This window comes from Aedes aegypti, chromosome 3 (assembly GCF_002204515.2).
Source record: "Aedes aegypti strain LVP_AGWG chromosome 3, AaegL5.0 Primary Assembly, whole genome shotgun sequence".
NCBI lineage: Eukaryota > Metazoa > Arthropoda > Insecta > Diptera > Culicidae > Aedes > Aedes aegypti.
Window position 1 is genome coordinate 190,474,057 of NC_035109.1, and position 21,054 is coordinate 190,495,110.

Here is a 21,054-nt window from a genome sequence, read left to right on the forward strand (position 1 = left end):
GCCGTAGCGGTAAACGCGCAGCTATTCAGCAAGACCAAGCTGAGGGTCGTGGGCTCGAATCCCACCGGGCGAGAATCTTTTCGGGTTGGAAATTTTCTCGACCTCCCAGGGCATAGAGTATAATTGTACCTGCCACACGATATACACATGCAAAAATAATCATTGGCTCTTAGTTAATAACTGTGGAAGTGCTCATAAGAACACTAAGCTGAGAAGCATGCTCTGTCCCAGTGAGGACGTAACGCCAGAAAGAAGAAGAAGAAATAGTCCATCAAAGTCGTGGGAAAGAAATTGTTATCAGGAATTTCTTTCAAACAGTAGTATGTCTACACAGTTTTATATTTGAACGCATATAATCTAAGACTGATACACAATGAATACCACGAAAAATAACGTAATGATTTTTAACAAAAAAGATCTAATTATGTACGGAATTATGAATCTGATATTAGTTGACATACCACTGAAGCAGCCGAACGGTCGAACTAACCTTTTTAAACCTTTTTGGGTTTTCCGCGCCGTCGACCTTTTGGGACAGATTCGTCTAGAGAAAAAAAAACACATAATGAGTTACCCGACATACAACTGTGAAAATCATTTGAACGACTTACCATCCTCCTCTGCGATCGGTTCAAGTTTTGATTTTTTAGCAGGACTTTCCGCAACATCGGTATCCACACTGTCGGCGTCGCTATTATCCCGTTTCGAGGCCGAAGATCTCGTCGAGCGTCCACTGGCACTGGCAGTGGTTTTTGCTTTGCTTCGCCCACTAGTTGTTGCTTTACCCTTCGATTGCTGGCTCGCTTTGGAACGCGTGGATCTTTTCGAAACATTACTAGCGTTGGACACAACGGATTCCGATTCACTGTCCGCCTCTTCGTGTGATACCGAATGGGTCGCTTCCTCCGCTGATGTATTCAGCTTACGAACCATATCCAGTGATTTCTCTATGACAGCCGATTGATGGCGAGTAAGCCGGCGGTTGGTCGAATACTCTGCAAACGATTCCTCCTCAATCTTCCCAGATGTGGATTTCGAGGCTTTCGGAGAAGCAGTTTCAGTTGATTCCTCGGATATTGTTGGCTGGAGCGGTAATTTCCTAGCAGCCATTGAACGCCGAGTGTTTCTGCGGCTGCCTGCGCTGGCGTTCGAAATTTCCGACTTGTTATCGTCGACAATACTGTCGTTAGCTTCTTCTGGCGACAAAGGCTTGGACTCCGTTGAAGTTTCGGATGTTCGACGAGTTCGGCGGGCCGGTGTACTCGTTAGTAATTCTCTAGCTAATGATGAAGCCCTTGTGGACCGTCTGGGAGTGAGAGTCGCTTCAGGTGTGGCAATGTTTGACATCGAAGCATGTTTCTTGGATTTTGCCAGAGGAGTTTCGGGAGATCTGTCCTCGGGAGCGGCTGACGATGCTCTAGTAATACGCTTGGACGGCGTATCTTCGAGTTGTTCGGCGGCGGACATTCGTCGCGTCTTGATCGTACTTCGGGGAGTTGAAACATCAGCGCTATTTGTCGATAATCTTCTTGTCCTCTTGACCGGAGTGCTTACTTCATTACCAGAGGGTTTTGATGGTTCATTAGAGATTTCTTGGACTGTCGGTGACGCTTCGGCATTTTGCTTTGTATCTACTTTGTTCACGTTCTTAATTTCTTCCAGATTGAAGGTTTCTTGAGGTTCATTCTGTTCACCGTGAACTTTAGAAGGTTTTACCACTATAGTCCCGGAACTGGTACCCTCAACAGGATCTTCAACATTTGCGACAGGTTGCTGCGGTGTGCTGCTTGCTTGCTCTTCCACTGAAACCGCTTCTTCGACATCACCTGTATCAGACTCAGATACCTCTTCGTCAGGCTGGAGACGTTCAACGGACTGTCCAGTAGATAAGTTAAGTGCTGCCGAGTCGTCGCTTTCATCGCTCTTGCTGTTCTTTCTGTTGGCTTCATGGGCAACGTCAGGCTTTACGGAGAGATTAATGGCTGGAACCTCGACCTCGTGAGCCTTTTTCGGTGGTCCAAGGAACTTATCTTCATTCGTATGCTTGAAGGATTCTTCCCTATTGGGGGAGACTAGTTTGATTTCAGCGCCAGCCGCCGGTTGATCTTGCCGCTCATTTGCGACAGGAACGGATAGGTCTCTTGCTCTACTCGTTGATGGTTCTGGCGTTTGTTCGCGTACTTCAACTTGCTCAGCAGCTTCTTGCTGCACTGACAAATCTTCCGCATGATGGGCTTTGCTGCTGTCGTTTTCGTCATCATCGCTGTTCCGAACAGAAGCTTCTCCTTGAGGTGGCTGCTCACGTACTCTACCTTCGGTATCCGTTTGGGAGGTGGACGAAGTGGTCGTAGAAACTTGAACATCGCTTGATGCTTCATTGTTCGTCTCTTGCTCCACATTTCCTGGGTCCATTAAAAATTGCGGAACTGTATCGGAATAAAAATCGGCCAACTGTCTATTTTCAGCAGGTGATTGGTCACTGGGGCAAGTTGGTTCAGCTGAAGCCTGCTTCGCAGCATCATCGCCTTTGTCATTCGACGAAGATGACGACGATGATTCGTCATCACTCTCACTGCCACTGGTATTATCCGCATTTTCAGATCCACTTGAAATATTGATGACCTCTTCAACCGCTGAGCTATCGGATGCCTCACTGTTATCAACGTCATCTTCGTTCACTTCCTCGACGTCGGATTCCATTTCAATGTCCTCATCAGCAGACGCCTCCTCTACGACGAGTTCTAAATCCTCTTCTTCCCCATGCGATCTGAAATTTACAATTGATGTTTTAGAACAAATTTAGAGTAACATAAGGCAGTTATGAGCCTGTGTATTGAACGACAGTGCAATGAATATATCATGAAACATGAGTAGTCGATACTGGGTCTGATTCATTTGGCATAGTTAGGGCATCATTAGGATATTTTTCACAAATTACTAGAGAAAGTCCAAAGTCCCCCAGCAATCCATCCATTCATTCCTCCATCGATTTTCCTCCAACATAACATAAGTTTTTTTTAGATTTGAACCAGGAATTTGTCTAGGGTCCATTTCCAAAGAATCATTTGTAAGAAATTTACCAAAGAAGTCCTCAAAGAAATTATCAAGGTTTTCCGGGGTTGTGTCTCTAGCACGCAGAGAAATGATTTGTAAAATCAATAATATTCTGTATTGAAATCAACAAAAAAAAATCATTTCTCGGCTAATAACATATTTTTTTGAATTCAACAACAAAATTTTGTTGTTTTAAAAAAATATTTTTTTGTTTCTATAATCAGTTGTAAACACAAACAAAAATTAGTTTTTTTTTTGAATTCATAATAAATATAATTGTTGATACAAAACCTTATGTTGAACCAAAAAATAACTGTGTTGCTTTTAAAATTTATAACTTTTGAACCAAAAAAAAATTTTGAAAACAAAAATAATATTTTTTGTTTTCAAATATATTTATTTTTGATCCAATTTTTTTATTTTTTTTTTCTGGTAGCCGGATATTTCATTTGAAATAATCATAAATAAACAGACTATTTTCTCTCCATTTAGATTTTATTTACATCTCATTTACACATAATCATCAAATGAGTTATTGCCTTCTTATAAGCTCTAGTTAAAAAAAAATGCATTTGCCATTTCTGCAAATAACTCGGCATTTTGTTGACGCGGTCAGCACGTAATTAACAATGTATGTACCGTTCACGAGTGATGGCTTCGGAATTACTTTCTCTTACCACCGGTGATGCGGTTGAAAGGCAATCTGTGGATAACGGTGGAGATACCTATGATACATAGAAAAATACATTTTTTTAACACTTCCTCCGTTAATTTATACCTGGGCAATCCATGCACGCATTTCGTCCGTTCAGCCAAAAATGGCGGCATTATCAATTCTTTAATTTTCTACCGTTCCAGGATTTGCATGGTTTCAAGAGTATATTGATTTTCTAAAGATAAAAAATGCGTCTAAGTTCGTTGTCAGATAACTGCATGGAAACAACACGATTTCTTACCCAGAAGATGATTGATAATTTCTTCAGAGAGTCCGAAAGTCAGCAAAAAATCCACCAGGTTCTTCAACATTTATAGCCAGTACTTCTTCTGTTGAATCCATTTGAGTTTTATTTCAAATCATGAAAATGGCGTCTGACAAGCCGTGCAAGCAAAAAACATGCAAATACACTCTCATATAATACATATGTATGTGTGACAATATTAGGATTTTTTGAAACCCAAAAACTTTTTTTCAAAACGAAACAGATTATGTCAATAGTCAATAAAATATTTGATTGAATCTAAGCAACTTGTGTTCCTATCAGTTTGGTGTAAAAACAACAATTATTTTTTTTTGAAACAATAAAATTTAATATTTGTATTCAATAAAAACAATTCTGCCCATACTCGCAATACAGTCCCATCATGAAAATCATCGTGTCGAGAAAAAAGCATTTAAACATGAGTGGCCTTTTCGTCTTTTGTCGCTACTTGTAGAAGTTGAAATTAGTGACATTGCTGAACATGTTTTCTAATGCAATAGAAAACAGTAGTTAACAACTAAAATAAATTAAATCATTGGTTTTTAATAGCCAAATAAGGGAATTAAATGAAATGCGACTGGTTAAATAAAGCCACTGGTTAAAATAAGGCGCTAAAATTATTAATTCCAAGCAAAGCTGATAAATTTTCCTTTCCAATAATGTGCTGGTTATCATAAGCTCTTCTTTATATTGTTTTAAATTAAAATCACACTATTGAATTCGGTGGCTCATACTGCCCCGTTGGCTGGCTCATAATGCCCCATATGGCAGAAAAACATAGTTTTCAAAAACGTTCCTTAAATAATTTGCAAGTTGATTTTAACAATTATTATCGTCATAACTTGGAAGATAACATGTTATAGTACAAGTTATTTGCATTTAAACGATAGTTTTTGCTGTTTTCCATAGCATTCCATGACGTTTTCCTTAGGTGGCCCATAATGCCCCGATCACCCCTATTTATATGGATGATTTCCCTTCTTTAGAATTAACGCTATTATGTAGGAAAAATACAACCAGATATTTCGAATACTCACTAAAATAAACACTTTGATTGCACATGGCAAATATAAATGAATACTTACAAAAATTGATTTTGCTGGATTTTGGAATCATAACAATGACCATGACAACAATCTTCTTCCATATCTGGCGATAATGGGTTCATTGTCAAATTTCATAACACCGACAATAGTCATTTACTACCAACCAATCAACCCACCCCCACGTAATGCTTTTCATATTAATTTTGCACTATGTTTAATGAGATTCATAGCAGCTTGGCAGCGTTCTCAAGTGCCCTGAATATAGGAACTTTAGAGAACTCTAGCTTGAAAAAATGGACCAAAAAAAAGACTAGACAGGAAACAAAAAGATACCGATAATGTATCAAACAGGAAACAAAAATAAAACAAATTGAACCTAAAATGAACCAGAAGAAAAGATATTTTTTGTAATTATTCATTACGACATTACGGAAGTATTACTGTATGTATTGTTTCATGATTTTTATCTAGGAATTTCAGTATTTTACTAAAGATTCAGAGATAATTCCGAAGATTTAGTAATTATTTCCTATGGAATTCTTACAAGAATTTTGTTTCGGATATCTCGAGAATATAACGTGGTTTTTAACAAGGATAACAATAGAAATTACCCAGGAATTTCTCCAAATATTCTTTTAGATATTTTTCAAGAAAGGCCTAAGTCCTCCATGATTCTTTCAGGCGATTCTTCCATCGATTTCGTTGGTAGCAAGTGTGATTTTTTTTTGATTTCTATGGTTCAATCGCCGCGAACTTGATTCTCCATTGGTTCATCGATTGGTTTTCGGCGAGAAATAAAAGCAAATTTTATTTGCCAGACTGTCCAGACGTTTCGGTCGATTTACTGGCTTTCGACCATCTTCTGCGGACTCTAAAATATATTTTTAATTAAAAAAAACACATAAAACACATCAAAAACATATTAAAACTAAAAACTCACAATCTTCCAGCCGTTTGCTTACAGTCGACGACTATTACGTTCACACTAATTACAGTCCCTACATACATTACATACAAACATATCTTTTACATACATACATATTTTCGTTAGGTGCTAGGGGGGGAATTTGAGCTTATTGATAATAGAGTTGTACGCTGTTTTGAAATTTGCGAAGTAGCAAGTGTAGAATTCGGTTGAAGGATTAGTGAAAAAAAATACCTGGAGGAACTCCTAATATAGTTTTTGGAAAAAAAACTCGGGGTGATCCCTGAGGAAAAAACTGGAGTTGAATCGTTGGAGTGCTTAAAGTTTTATTGGAGAAAGTCCTAAGCATCCTTTGCAAACTCGCTGAAAGAAAAAAAAAACTGTGAGTTCCTGAAAGTATTTCAGATGGAATCTCTGGAAAATTTCTTGAAGTTTTTCCATGAGACATGTGAGAGAAAATTCTTAAATAATCTGCTGAAGGTGCATTAAAGTCCTTGATTTTTTTCTCTGGAGCCCGTAGAATTTTGCATTAGGATTCACTGTAATCCCAATGAGGAAAAGAGAGACTTTAGAGAGCGTTTTGATAAAAATAGTGATCTCAGAGATCTTCTTTTAAAATTAGAGACTATTCAGATACTTTTATTAAAATAGAGACCTTCCCAACAAACATTAGTAGTTGAATAACAATTTATTCAGCTGAAATATGTTTGAGAGTGGTTGATTCAACTCTTGTTCCTTAAAAATGTTTGTTGGGAAGTCTCCAGAAAAAGACCTACTACCAGCCCTACAGCAATTTACCTTCAACTCAAAACTGTTAAATAAATCTTTTTGTTCAACAACTTGAATATTGAACATGATTAGATTAAGCATAATTTGAATTAAGGTAAGAAGCGAATCGTCAAACGAATTTTGTTGTTGGCATTGACGAAAAACATTGAATTAAACTTGTAAACATATAAAATCTACTAAGATGTATTAAATATAAAAAAATACCTACATTAATTTAAATTTAAAATTGATTTACGTTCATAGGGGATTGGAAGTGTTTTTTAACGTTATAAAATAGTTTGACTCTGGTAAAAAAACCTTATGAAAACATTGCAGAAATCTAGTCTTGAGCAGTCAAGTATCAATTTTTTTTTTTTTTTTTTTTTTTGGGAAAATTGCCCCCACAAGATAATGGCCCCCAGGCCCTCACATTTGTAAATCCGGCCCTGAGCAACTTTGATAAGTTATGTCAGTTGGAGTAGTGTTTGATTCTTCGACCTTTTCGCTTGCGCCTGCGGGCGATGAGGAGTGAGGACAGGATCAAACTTGTCGCGTGTCGTTCGCGTAGTAATGAAAAAGTTCCTCGATTTTTTAGCAGTGTTTGAGCGTTTATCTTGTCGCTAGCTCCTGTGGGTGCGAGCAACGAACACTTGTTCGGCGTTCAATGCGTTTATCGAGTAATATCACGGCACATTCATTTCAAGTTATACATTTATTGTTTACAAAAACAAATCCTTTACTCAACCCTTCCCCATATCCAAACTCCCAATATTTACTTGTGGAAGTGCAGAGGACTCCTCGGCTTCCATAAAGCAAGTAACACGTCAACATTTCCCTCCCATCCCAAATTGAACTGCATTCGGACGCAGCCGGCGCCGTTATTGTTTGTTATAATAATAAGAGAACCTTTACTTACACATTGAGAATGCTACTGATCCTGAGAAGTGTCTGTTGGTTTCCTGTGTAAGTGCAGCTGTTTTAACAATAACGGAGTAGCAACTGCGGGCGGTCAATCATTCTCATACTCTGGTAAGTTCAGTCAGTGGTAAGTATTTATAACAACGTTAATAATTATACTACTTTTTGAAAGATTTTGTAGTTTTTTTCGGTGCTATTACGTAATTTTAATATTAATTATATAAAGATTTTTAGTCAAAAACTTCAAATCAATATTTATCGAGATTAATCCTATGGATTTTTTTTAATTGGCCCAGAGACGCATAATGACCTCTGGAATCGATAAAGAGAAATCGATCATTGCAGTTACACCCTTATGATATATCCATTATGCCAAATTACCCTATTCTTCATTTTGTCTGAATGACTATTTTCTCACACGATTCAATATTATGCCAAATGGCCTTTGTGGCCAAATGATCATTATGACAAATATCATCTATGCCAAGCGCTCTTATACCAAATGGATCAATGCATACTCACTCTTCATCGGATTCATCAGGAACATCTTTGACCTCCTGAACTTCGTCGTCGTCATCTTCTTCATCCAACACGACTACCGGTTCCTCGATGGGCTCCGACTGTGGAACCACCTCACTTTCACTTGCTGCAGATGCGAAAGATTCTTCGTTTGCACCATCCTGTTCTACTATCTCAACGCACATTTCTTTCAAGTCTGCGTCACCGGTTGCTTCTGGCAGCACTGGTTCGTTACGGGGTTGTTCAACGGTATTATCCGGCTTCGCTTCTACTACTTGTACCTCCAACTCCATCTCAGCCTCCGTTACTGTTGCTTCAACGGCCATTTCGGCGACAAGAGCCTTACGAGCGTTTGCTTCCAAAACCATCCGTTCCAAGGATTTGCCGGCATTGGAGCCATAGTGCAGCACTGGTAGCGTAGGAGTCTGAGGTTCATCTGGACCCATCTCCGCCGATTCCATGGATTCGTCCAGTTGACTATCGGCCTGTTTACTGGAAGAGTCATCGTCGACATCTTCAATGATAATGGCAATATTGTTCTCAACGGGAGTTACCGATCTCGATCGACTGTGAATTGAGCGGCGGCTTTTCGGTCCAGCAGATAAGCTCTTTTTGATATCCAGACAAGTCTCGTCATCCAACGTCGCAACGGAAACTTCAGGTGAGAAGAATTCGTCGTTCGACACCAGAGACTCGTTCTGGAGTTGCGATGACAATGCGAAGCTTGGTTCGGTTTTCTCCACCTGTGGGGACTCCGGAAGGTCAAACCTTAGAATTTTCTCTTCAGCATCACTAACACGATGCGTCGGAGGTGTACTGATGGGCGTAGGAGACACACTTTTCCGATTGAAGAAACTCTGAACCGAGGCGGTTGACTTGAGAATACCATGCGGCGTGTAAGAACTAACACTTTCTGGCGAAGGTGGATTGTAAGCAGACATCTTCTTCACAACAGGAGTCGTTAGTTGTGCTGAAGGAGAACGGCTGAACGACTTGCTGGAAGATCTGTCAGTGCCGTGACTGCTAAACTTGAACCATGGCTTCATGGGCCTAAACTCTGTGAGTACACTCTTTGGCGCTACAAATGACGTGCTATAAGTATTCTCCGTTTCGATTTTTCTACGTTTTGAAGGTTTCTCATAATCGAGAAAAAGTGCTGCCGATTTTTGCTTAGATTCAAAAATGTGATCCTCGTCCAGTTTCCTCTTGGGAACTTTCGAAACTAGCTTCACCGGGTAACACACTTTACTGCTTTTAGTTTGTGCATGAAACTGGAACATACCCAGACCAGGCTTTTCCAAAAACGGTTGTGGATGATCCAATGGAGCCGCTGCTTCCTTGATAGCTAGGATCGACTTGTGGTAGATTCGATTTCGGAAATCAGCACGACTTCGTATCAAACGAGAACTAAGCGGTTCAGCATATGGTGCTTTCGTTGGACGAAGGTCTTTCTGTTCGGCGTATGCCAAGTAGGACAAATGTTGGGTCGTTGGTTCCAATGCCGCATGATAGAGAGTCAGTGCTTCTTTAGGCGCTTCCAAGTTGTATTCCGTGGTGCGTTTTCTGCCTAACCTATCTACCATGTGCACAGCTTCAACAAAATCCAACTTCTGCAACAGATGGATAAAATGTACATTGTCGGCCATCGGTTGATGAGTGGAAGTCAAGTACTCTCTCAGTATTCGAGTTTCCTCTTCTGACATGGCCAGATCCAGCAGCACTTCGTAATTCGATGATCGCAGGGTGCCCTCGAAGAAGCACTTTAAAAGCTTTTTATCGTGCTTCGATCGTTGCAGCTTGAATGCTTCCGAAATGAGATTGTTTTCCAGCAGAGTTCTCAGCTCAAGGAATGGAGATATTGGCATTCCAGGAACCCGCAATGCACGGAGCGCCAAATGCGACGCATCATATCGCAACAACGCAGAGATGAGGAATTCTCGCTGCCAGTGAGGAAATTGCTCGCTTTGGGACATTGGAGACAATAATTCCTCGATGGCGCCCTGAAAAGAACATCTATTAGCAGCGGTTAGGTATACTGAGATCATAGCAGTACTTACGTCGATGTGTCCATGATCCAAAAACCAGAAGGCTTGAGTACGTTTTATCAATGCTGAACTCAGTTTGAACACCGATGGGAATTTGATTAAATTCTGGACTATGCCCGCATACCTGCGAATATAAATAGTAGTGTAGAAGTAAAAGCTTTGATCATATATTCGGTGATATTAGAAAAATCTAACCATTAATATCAAAATGATCAAATTTTATTAACCCAGTGCAGTTCGGCATCCGAATAGGCCGTTCTACCATTCATCAACTGCCACGCGTGGAGAACACAATTCATCAAAACCAGAGCCTCTACAAACAAAAACGGCTATCTAGTCTGCTAGATGTTAACATGCTTTCGATGTTTAGTAAGATGATCTGATCCACAAGTTAAATCAAATCAACTTTCCGTGATAACTCTATGATAAAAAACTTATTATCCAACCAATCCTTTCGAGTTTACTTTTCAGGTTCCAACTCTGACTCCAGTAGGGTACTGGTTGGCGTCCCTCAATGTATTCTGCTCTGCCTTATCCTGTACAAGTTGTACACATCCGACTCTGGACGCTATCGAGTCGAAGGCAGTTGAGGTGGCAATCGAGCATGAAGGGAGCAGCATCCGTTACTGCGCGGTTGTCACGCTAGATGTGAAGAATGCGTTTAACGGCGCAAGCTGGAAGGCGATAGCGCTTCACCGCCTCAAGGTATCGCTGCAGTTGTGTAAGCTTCTAAAAAGCTATATTGATGGTAGGGAAGAAAAGCGTTCGAATTACCGCGAGAGTACCTCAAGGTTCGATCCAGTGCCCGATGGCATAAATGGGGCTGCCCCGTCTGACGGATGTTAAGATTGTTTACTTTGCCGACGACATCACCCTAGTGGTCCCTATGGCCGAATCGATTGAGGAAGTAGTGCAGACAGCAGGTCAGGAAACTAGGACTGGCCCATCACAAGACTGAGGTGGTTGTGGTCAACAATCGCAAGTCTGAGCAACGGGCGCTCATTTTTTTTTAATTTATAGTAGCGTACAAAAAAGCTTCAAAAGCCTGGCCTGTTGTGTGTTGGCACGGTGTGGGACTCACGTTAGGCGTGCTTAACCATTAAAAAACTGTCCCTACTGCTCCTGTACTTGCCTCGCGTCAGAGCCCTGTTAAACTTCTTCAGGACGCTCATGCGCACTTCGTTGCACTACGACGACTCGTTCTCCGCTGCTACTGTTCAAGCTTGCCTGGTTGACCAGTTGGATGCCGAGGTCGATACAGCGATTTCGGTTGGAGGATGACTTCCGGTTCACTGGCACTCCGACGACCCAAAACTGATTTGTGACAATCGATGCTACTCGGCCTAGTCCCCGACGGTGGAGTTAGCCTACTCCGGCTACGCGCTTCTTCATGCTTCGATACTGGCCGGTGAAGTGCCGAAGTCGGTCCAGCGCTCCCGATTCACTGGCGCACCGACGACTCAAGCCGGTTGATACGCTACGTACTACTCAGAGTAATCCCCGGCGGTGGATCTATCCTACTCCGACGAAGATTTTCCCGGCGGCGGAAGATCTCCCGAACCGATGCTATCCGGGCAGATGCCGAGGTCGGTCCTGCGATTCCGGTGGAGGGAAACTTCCGGTTCACAGGCGCCCAGACGACCATTTGCTATTTCACGAATTATTCAGCTAGACCCCGGCGTTGCACTCAGCATACTCCAACTCAACGTTGATCGGCCAAGTGCCAGGGTCGGTTCTGCAATTCCGGTTGGAGGATGACTTTCGGTTTACAGGCACCCTGACGACTTTTAACCGATACTACGCTACGTCCGCTCTACTCGGTCTAGTCCTCGACGGAGGATCTAGCCTACTCCGATCGCGACTCGGAGCTCTCTGGTCTTCGCGACATCTCCTTTGCAGCAACGCCGTTAGTCCCCTGTTCACCGCATTCCAAGTGCTTTCATGCTGACACATGTTCTGCACGATGTTGTCCGGATTTAGGACGCTTGCGATTTCTGGACCGAGGGCAGTCGAATATAACATGCTCCGGGGTCTCCAGCCGAGTACTGGAATGCAGTAACTACGGCTTTCAATCAGAGTTACCATACGTCCTGATTTAGCAGGACATGTCCTGATTTTCAGCTTTTTTAGGTTAAAATGGTTCAACAAATCCGGTGAGTTTTGCAGATTTTTCCGAAAATACATGAAATGTCCTGATTATCTCAACTGATCAGATGGTATTTCTGCTAATATTATGCTGGAATTGCAGCGCCCATGGCGCGCCGCCCAAGAGTTGGCAACAAACGATTAGCCCTGTCGAGGTCGTTCCTTTGTAATATTGTTTAAGGTGAAAATGCATCGAAGACAAACCTCGAATTTCCAAGAGCACAAATCTAGAGAACTTGACAACCGTTCGCGCTGAAAATTTGATAGATTGGTCACCACCAGCGAGTGACAAGTGAGTTAATGCTCTTGAAAATTCAAGGTTTAGCTTCGATGCATTTTCTCTTTCAATTGTGGTCTGCAAAATGGTGAGTCGACAATCAGGAAGGAGCGACAAACACAGCTTTGGTCCTCGCAAGTTCCTACCTCACGCTTCCACGGGTCAAATGATGACAAAGACCGCCAGCTAAGGGTTGCTTACTTTGCTGGCAGTGCAGTCTGGGCACTGTTGTCCTTCTGACATCAGCAAGAGTGAGGAGATACGTTCCGCGCGTCTGTAAACCAGGAGGTACGGCTCAAACAGCGTCTGTTCTGGCATCAAGCGGCTAACTATGAAATGCTGTATCACGTCAGCTACACCTAAGACGACAGCCCCATCAACGTGAAGTAGGTAGCGCGACCCCGGTAAGGTAGCATACCGGATTCATTATCCACCACGAAAAATGGAGAAACAAGAAGAAACGAACATTATTTTCGGCAACCGACCTGGCAACGAAATAAGGACCAGAATTGGAAACTCGGTACCTGGAACGTCAGGACCTAAATTGAACCTGGACGAGTGAGCCTTTTGGCTCGTGAATTGCGAAAAGTTGGCGTGTGCGTGGCTTTAGGAAGTGCGTTGGCTAAGTGGGAGTCAGTCCACGGAGCGATGAGCACAGTAGCGCGAGAAGTGGTTGGTACTGCTGAACAAAGACCAAGGAACGGTTGGTTCGACGAGGAGTGCCAGAGAATGGCGGACGAGAAGAACGCAGCTAGAAGCCGGATGCTGGTGTCTGGTACCCATCATAGCAGAGAGCGGTACAAGCAAACAAGGGCAAACAAAAAACAAATCCATCGCAGAAAGAAAAAGTAGCATGAAGAGGCAGTAATTGCCCAGGCGCAAGAAGCTATGGAACAGATCGACATGCGACGGTTCTACGAATCTGTCAATGGTATGTGGAGAAAAACAGCGCCGTCTCCCGCCATGTGCAACGACCGCGAAGGAAAATTGCTAATGGATAAAAAAATGGTTGCCACCAGGTGGAAAGAGCACTTCGAGTCATTGTTGAACGGAGACAACGGAAGTGGATCTGGTAGCCGAATACAAATTGATGGCGATGGACAGGCTGGAGAACCTCCAACGCTAGTTAGGTAAAGAACGCTATCAAAAAGGCTAAAGAACAACAAAGCTGCTGGGAAGGACGAACTCCCGGCCGGAAGTGAACAGCTGCACGAACTCCTTCACCGTTTTGTTTCGTGAGTATGGGAGGAAGAACAAATACAAGTTATTTGGTTGGATGGTCTCATTTGCCCTTTGTACAAGAAAGGGCATCGACTGGAGTACGCCAATTACGGAGGGATAACAATCCTTGATTCGGCGTAGAAAATCATTCTGTTCAACAGATTGAGACCGCATGAGGAGTCCTTCATCGGCGAATACCAAGCTGGTTTGAGATTTCTTAGGCGCCATACAATTTATTTTTTGTTTTCATACATAAAATCTTACCATGTGGAGAAGGAGGGGGGGTTGACCCGAAAATTGTCTTACGTAATTAAGGTGAAACTCCTTTGAATCCTCTAATAACTGTATAAAAGTAGTGGTACACAAAAAATATTCTCCTATTTGTTGGTAATAGTGAAATTATAATTGATAAGAAGTTGTTGCCAGTAATTGCTACTTCAATTTGAGTATTTTCCCATTCGACTAAATAGGATTGCTTGATGTCGTACGTTACCATCAACGTATCTGACAACCCTGCAAGCGAGCAGCCGGCGAAAAATTAGAAAAATAAAAAAAGTGAAATGCTGAGATCAAGTGATTGTTTTTAGCACGGTTTGGAGAAGTTTTAAGTTGTTTTCATCAGAAATCAACCAGTAATTGTTTTTTAATTAACAAGTAGTGAAAGTAAACTGTGCTGGAGGTTCTACGTTTAGCGAAAGTGGTAAAATTCGGTTAAAAGTGTTTTCGTTCGCAGGCGGATAAGTGTAAACAGTTGTAGCAAAGTTAAACGTCCGTGTTGAAAATAAGCACGGTTCATCAAATTTCCACCAGCTACTAGTGTCAAAACTACGGAAATTGTAAGGTAATAGTATTCTGATGTCTCGTTAGCAATTTGGGAGTGAACTTAGCGTAGGTAAGTGAAATATTTTTAGAAATAATGTGGACTTCCGGAAATGTGTTTGTATATGTGAGGAAGCCATTTTCACTGCCATGACAGGGATTCCTTCCTATATGTCCTTAATGGACACCCCCGAAACAAATAGGCACAGACAAACAAACGTAACAGCTTGAACAATTATCAACTTAAAACATAGTCACGTGAACATTTACGCCCAATGCTAAAATACTTCATTTTGGCCAACCGTGAACTAGGTGGCGGTAGTGAGCAAACGTCAAACTCGAACAAAAGTGATGCTAGCGCCACGAGTGGCCAGTCGGCCAACTACCAAATATTAGGATTGGGTGCTATTATGCTGTACGATGGAAATAATTAGAGTGTTACGTCTGTTTGTCTGTGGAATAGGTATCTATTAAAAACACCAAAGCGGAAAAGCACAGCATACACTGTGTAAACGCATAGTGTGTAATGATACAGCTGATAGTTCAAATCAAATAGCAACATACCCCCAAATATCATATATTGTAGCTAATCAACAACTTACCTTCCTTCACCCAACACCGCTGTCATGTCCATGAACGTGTAGCAAAGTAAGACATACTTCATCTCCGTATTGACGTTCGGCACTAGCAATGTTCTGAGTAAATTTTGCATCGAATTCGGAGGATAAACACCAGTCGAATTGTTCTCGATCCACATTTTCTTCAGCGCATCGTCCGGGAATTCCCGCTCGATGAAATTATCTATGAACAAATATTTACAACTGAGGTCCTCCACGCTTGCGGATTGTTTACTGTCCGCTTGTTTATCGTTGAGCATGGTCCTCTGCGAGGCATAGTAAGACCGTATCGCTTGGTAAGGAAATGGCACCAGGAGAAACTCATCCGACAGATTTACCCCATCGATGTTTCCTTCGGGCAAAAGCCCCACATTTAGCAGCCATTGCACGACTTCCTGGTAGTCGGCAGCGAGTTGAATAGAGTTCCCTTGCGCTTTGAGGCTTTTGAACACTAAAAAAAGAGATTAATTTAAATTGAGCTCTAAGTTAAAAGAAATAAAACCTTTTACCTTTTTCTGGAATATACTGCTTGCACTGTGTAAAAATGACATCGTAAAGCTTCGAAAGCTGTCGCAGTTGACGTGAGCAATGAAGCAACGTTTTCTGAGTGCCACAGTCGATCCTTCGTCCGGACAGATCGAACAGCGGAACACACATACTGTTGCTGAGTTCCTTGAGTGCTTTGGCGCGACTCCAGATCCAATCGGTTAGGGTAGAGAGCGCCACGCCTTCCTCCGGTGCCTGCCCTAGATGGCTACCATCGGCCCAACTTAGGGCGCACTCCTGTAGCAACGAGTAGCAATTGTATTCCAACGCCACTGACAGAAGATATTCGCGCTGCACATCCAGAGGTGCTTCCGTACCGTAGTTGAAGTCCACAAACTGAGGCATCAGGGCAGCCCGAAGCATAATGGTGTAAATTTTCCCGGGATCCATGATGCACGCCGAGCCGCTCTTTTCGAAGTGTTCAATTATTTTATTTTGCAAACCGGTCCAATGGTATCGGGCGCAATTATCATTTGTCAGTGTGATTATGTCTGAAATGGATAAGAATTTGTTGTAGTTTTGTTGGTAGGGTCAGTATGGCCCACCTAAGCAAAATGTCTTGAAAATAATACATTTTAAACACAATACAATTTACTCGTTCCATAAGGTTAATTTGTAGTTCGAAATATCTCCTTTCATATCACAGTTGTGTTTTGTAAAAAAGGTTACCTAGAATTTTCTTGTGAGCATTGTTGAAAAACATTGTTTTGTGTGTGATTCTACACTGTACGGGGTGAAATGGTCCCCCCTACGGGGCAACATAAGCCACATAAACCTTATTATTTTAACCCCTCTACCGGCAGCTTCATTTTTTACCGCAAAATAAATATTTAAATCGATATAACTTTTTTGTTTTTCAATATTTTTGCACCATTTTTTCACAACTTCTCAAACAACTCTTCTAGTTTAGGAATCCATGTCGATGTTGATCATTGGTGATCTGGTTTTGAAGATATTCCAAAATTCCTTGGGGGACCGACATTTTTCATATAAAATGTCTTTGGCGGCCATTTTGTTTTTGGTCAATTTATCAAGAATATGAAATGTGTGCTATATAATGCTTGATAATAAGGAGCTACTCTGAAAAAATCATACCAATCAATTGAGAATTCTTGGAGATATCTGAAAATTACGATATGATGTTTTTTGAAGTTTTTAGGATCTTGATTTTGCCAGCGTGGTTCCAGAAACCTAAATGCTCGTTATTCAAAAACGGCTGCACCAAATTGCTTCATTTTTTCACAACATACTCTCATTAATGCATTGTTCCGAAGAGTGAACATCTCAATACGATAAAAATTCTGTAGCATACGAAATTAACAGGGGGTTCAGGTTACGCGTCGGTCCCCCAAGGAATTTTGGAATATCTTCAAAACCAGATGACTAATGTTCAATATCGGCACATTCTAAGACTTGAAGAGTTTTTTGAGAACTTGTGAAAAAATGGTGCAAAAATATTGAAAAACAAAAAAGTTATAACGATTTGAATATTCATTTTGCGGTAAAAAATGAAGCTGCCGGTAGAGGGGTTAATTAGAAAAATCGTTGCCAAGACATAATGTAGAAAAAGACAATATGTATGAGAGGGTTTTGTACAAAAACTGGGTTAAAGTCTGATTTGAATCATGAAATTGTATGTTTTGCTGGATCCTATAACATTTCCCCGAATACCATTACCCCGAAAACCATCACCCCGAAAGTCAATACCCCGAATGGTCAAGTACCCCGAAAACCAATACCCCGAAAACCATTACCCCGAATAGTCCGTTACCCCGAATACCATTTCCCCGAATGGACCATAACCCCGAATTTTCTTGGCACGAAAAATTGAAGATCCGACAAATGAATCCCATATACCTATTTCATAGAATTTTGATTTTCATTTGAATTTTTGTTCTTAATGTTATCAAAGATTTATTATTCTTTTAATCAACAGCTATTCTTCATGAGCCAGGTGAGAACCCAAATTTTACTCACAGGCGTGTACTTGATTTTGTGAGAATGATTGTGTTCACAGCAATAAATCATTTTTCGAACTGATGATAATGCTGACATGTTAATATTAGAGATATTTCCCGCCCTCTTTCAAAAGCGTTATATTATTTGGTAATGTATAATTATATTTTTATATTGCTGGAGGCAATGCGAGTTCAACATATTCTAAAATGTCATTAGACTATGGTTTGAAAAATGTCAGATGAAAATGTTAACTGATATTAAACTGACCACTATTTCAAAAGTACATCGCTAAAGAACAGCCTATGATAAAAGAAGAAAAAAATCACTGTTGAAAGCGTCAATAATTATGATGCCAACAATCACTTTGCTAGTGCAACTTCCGAAAGAATAGCCGATAACTAAAAGAAGGACAAATCTCTTCTTGGAAATTGTAATACTGACAAGATGTAATACAGACAAGTAATGCAGGGGCTTATTTTCATTTATTTTTTGAAGTCACTGCCAACTTTGAATTTCGCTCAAGACAATTTGGCAGTCGATTTTTTTACCGCTATCGCTCAAACTTCAACTCAAACGGTACAACTCGAAAGAACAGCCTATAACTCAATGAAGAGAAAATCATTGATTAAAATTTTTACACTGCCATTATACAACCTCGAAAGAACAGCCGATGTTTGAAAGAATAAAAAATCACCAATAGGAATAGTAGTAACTTAACTCTCCCTTACTCGATATTCTGTATCTCGATATTTCCCCTAACTCGATGGAATGCGCGGTCCCTTCAATCTAGCATACTATGATCCCTCTGTAAGTTGAAACCTCTCTAACTCGATGTTCCCTAACTCGATGCGATCTGTTTCAGTTTCCTATGCAAGTTTACCTCTCTAACTCGATATTTTCATGGAAATTTCCAAATATTCTCCAAATGTTCATAAATTTCATAAATTTGATAATTATGATTATAGTGATAGTAAAATGAAGGTTCACAGGTCATTTCAGGGTGATAAAAAATTAAATTTTTGAAGACTATGCAAAAAGTGTCACGTTGGCAAATGTACAAAAAATTTACTATTTTTCACATTTAATTTACTATTTTAAATGTACTTTGTCGAAACAATCAAAATTTCGAAAATTGAAAAAAAAATGTGTTCTGTATCTCGATACCTCCCTAACTCGATGATCCTTTCAATATCGAGTTAGGGAGAGATAACTGTAGTTACTAAGCCGAAAACTTTCAGGCTCAAATTCGCGAGCTTCCTTGAAGAATTTCTTTCTTCTCATTTTCGGGGAAGTGTCGTATTAGGGGAACTGGTTTTCGGGGTAATTTACCATTCGGGGTAATGGTTTTCGGGGTAATGTGTCATTCGGGGTAACGTTGCATTCGGGGTAATGGTTTTCGGGGTACTGGTTTTCGGGGAGATGGTTTTCGGGGTAATGGTATTCGGGGAAGTGTTATAGGACCGTTTTGCTGACAGTTCAATAAATTACGGTTCTAAGAGCTTAATTTTTCAAATATTATGTTCAAATAAGTTTGAATATCCTCCCCTTGGCCAAGGGGATAAATTTTCAACGCGGAGCGCTGTTTGGTTCTCAAGTTTCGTGCTCTTGAAAATTTCAGGTGTGGATTCTTTCTATAATCACCTTAAGGACCTTTCATAAAAAATAGAGGATTGTCAGAGGCTTGCATTCAAATGGAGACAAAGTCTCTAAAAAGGGATCTGCTACACAAGCCCTAAAATTGATAAATTTATTGTTTCGACATTTTATATTGAAGGTTGCTTAGATTCTACATTATTTTCCCAAAATCAGATTCCGAGTTTTTGAAATTTCGAATAATTTTTAAAAATCGTGCATGAAGAAATGTGCACCCATTGCTTACCTAATATAACCTAAATTTAGAGATATTCATAACATTCAATCACGTCTTGGGAAGTCGATAAAATTTCATATCTGAAAAGATCTTCAGTGAACAGCTCAAGGGGCATTATGGTAGCGGTGCAGCCGAAATTTTTTGGGGAATTTTGACCTGAAAAGCCTTCGTCATGAACATATTCTACCACGAGGCGAAGAAATATCCCTGATTGTTACCGAATTTCCTGAGAATTCCAGGTTCAATAAAGTTCTTTGATACCAAGTTTTTCCAGGTAGTAGACACCCTGTTTATGAAAATCGTTTTCAAAAAGGTGTCCACTTTATACAAAAGTATCATGTTGTGAAGGAATTGGAAATTTGAAATGATTGTTTGAAGTGTATCGATTGAAATTTCGACCGCTTTACGTTTGTTTGTCTGTGGTTAAACTGCGCCCAAAACTATCCATCATCAACAATTTACCGGAGACCGCCTCGGCATGTCCGGCTAATACAACCAGAAGTTTGCATTACCGGAACAGGGTGAGTTTGATGTAGTCCTTCTTGAGGACTACAATGTGAGCAGTAAGGTGGTTGAAAAAAAGGCTCCCAAAATTTGAGCTCATTTGGATGAAAACTGAGACTGCACAAGCCCTTCATCGAAGATGAGGGTAACGTCGCACACTGGGGCAGATCGCTGACGGCCAAAACCTCTAGTACTCTGGATTTACATCCTAGAGGTTTGGTGTCTTCGACAAAGAATTTTAGAATAATTTGTGCTACATTTTGACTCCTACGGATTTGATTTGTTTTTTATCTTTATTAACGAGATTTTTAGCCCTGGGCTAGTTCATCTCGGGACCAACGGCTTTACTTCCCTTCCGAAGGATGTCGTCTCTATAACTTTTTACGTCATAAGTGACTATGTCGGGCATGGGATTCGATCCCAGGTCCTCGGCGTGAGAGGCGACTGTTCTAACCACTACACCAGGTCCGTCCCACAACACTACGGATTTGATTTAGATAAGGTAAAACTGGTCTAGATCAGTTTTATCGTTTGATAGGAGCGTCGTAGCAAAAAACTTCCTTCTGCAAAGTTGTTCATTGAGGCATTTTTTATATTTCTTCCGAGGACACTTATGCTCTATCACTGACGTGGATGGCGCTGTAAACAGCCCAAAAGTAAATTTTGACCATTTGTTCGTACAAAAAATTTTAAAAAAATATTTCGTAGTCATATATTTATAGCTTAACAATAACAAAGTAAATTTACATCATTTACAGGTAAAATTTTCAGCTTTTATGATAGTTACAGTAAAAAGAGTCCAAAATAATGTTTTACAAAATCTTGGAAAGTTCACGAAGTG

General features: G+C 40.7%; 1 protein-coding gene across 2 annotated transcripts in view; it reads right to left on the reverse strand.

Moving 5' to 3' along the window:
* Window positions 1–334: 334 nt before the first annotated feature.
* The window catches only part of LOC5574165 (protein ELYS homolog), a 39,177-nt gene continuing 18,457 nt past the window's right edge, over window positions 335–21,054 (reverse strand). For both annotated transcript variants that reach the window (XM_021853355.1, XM_001661169.2), the window contains 6 exons: window positions 15,844–16,371; window positions 15,320–15,785; window positions 10,268–10,379; window positions 8,214–10,210; window positions 612–2,767; window positions 335–544 (listed from right to left, as the gene is read on the reverse strand). In XM_021853355.1, coding sequence (XP_021709047.1) covers window positions 495–544; window positions 612–2,767; window positions 8,214–10,210; window positions 10,268–10,379; window positions 15,320–15,785; window positions 15,844–16,371 — 5,309 coding nt within the window. In that variant the 3' untranslated portion in view covers window positions 335–494. The remainder of the gene's footprint in view (window positions 545–611; window positions 2,768–8,213; window positions 10,211–10,267; window positions 10,380–15,319; window positions 15,786–15,843; window positions 16,372–21,054) is intronic.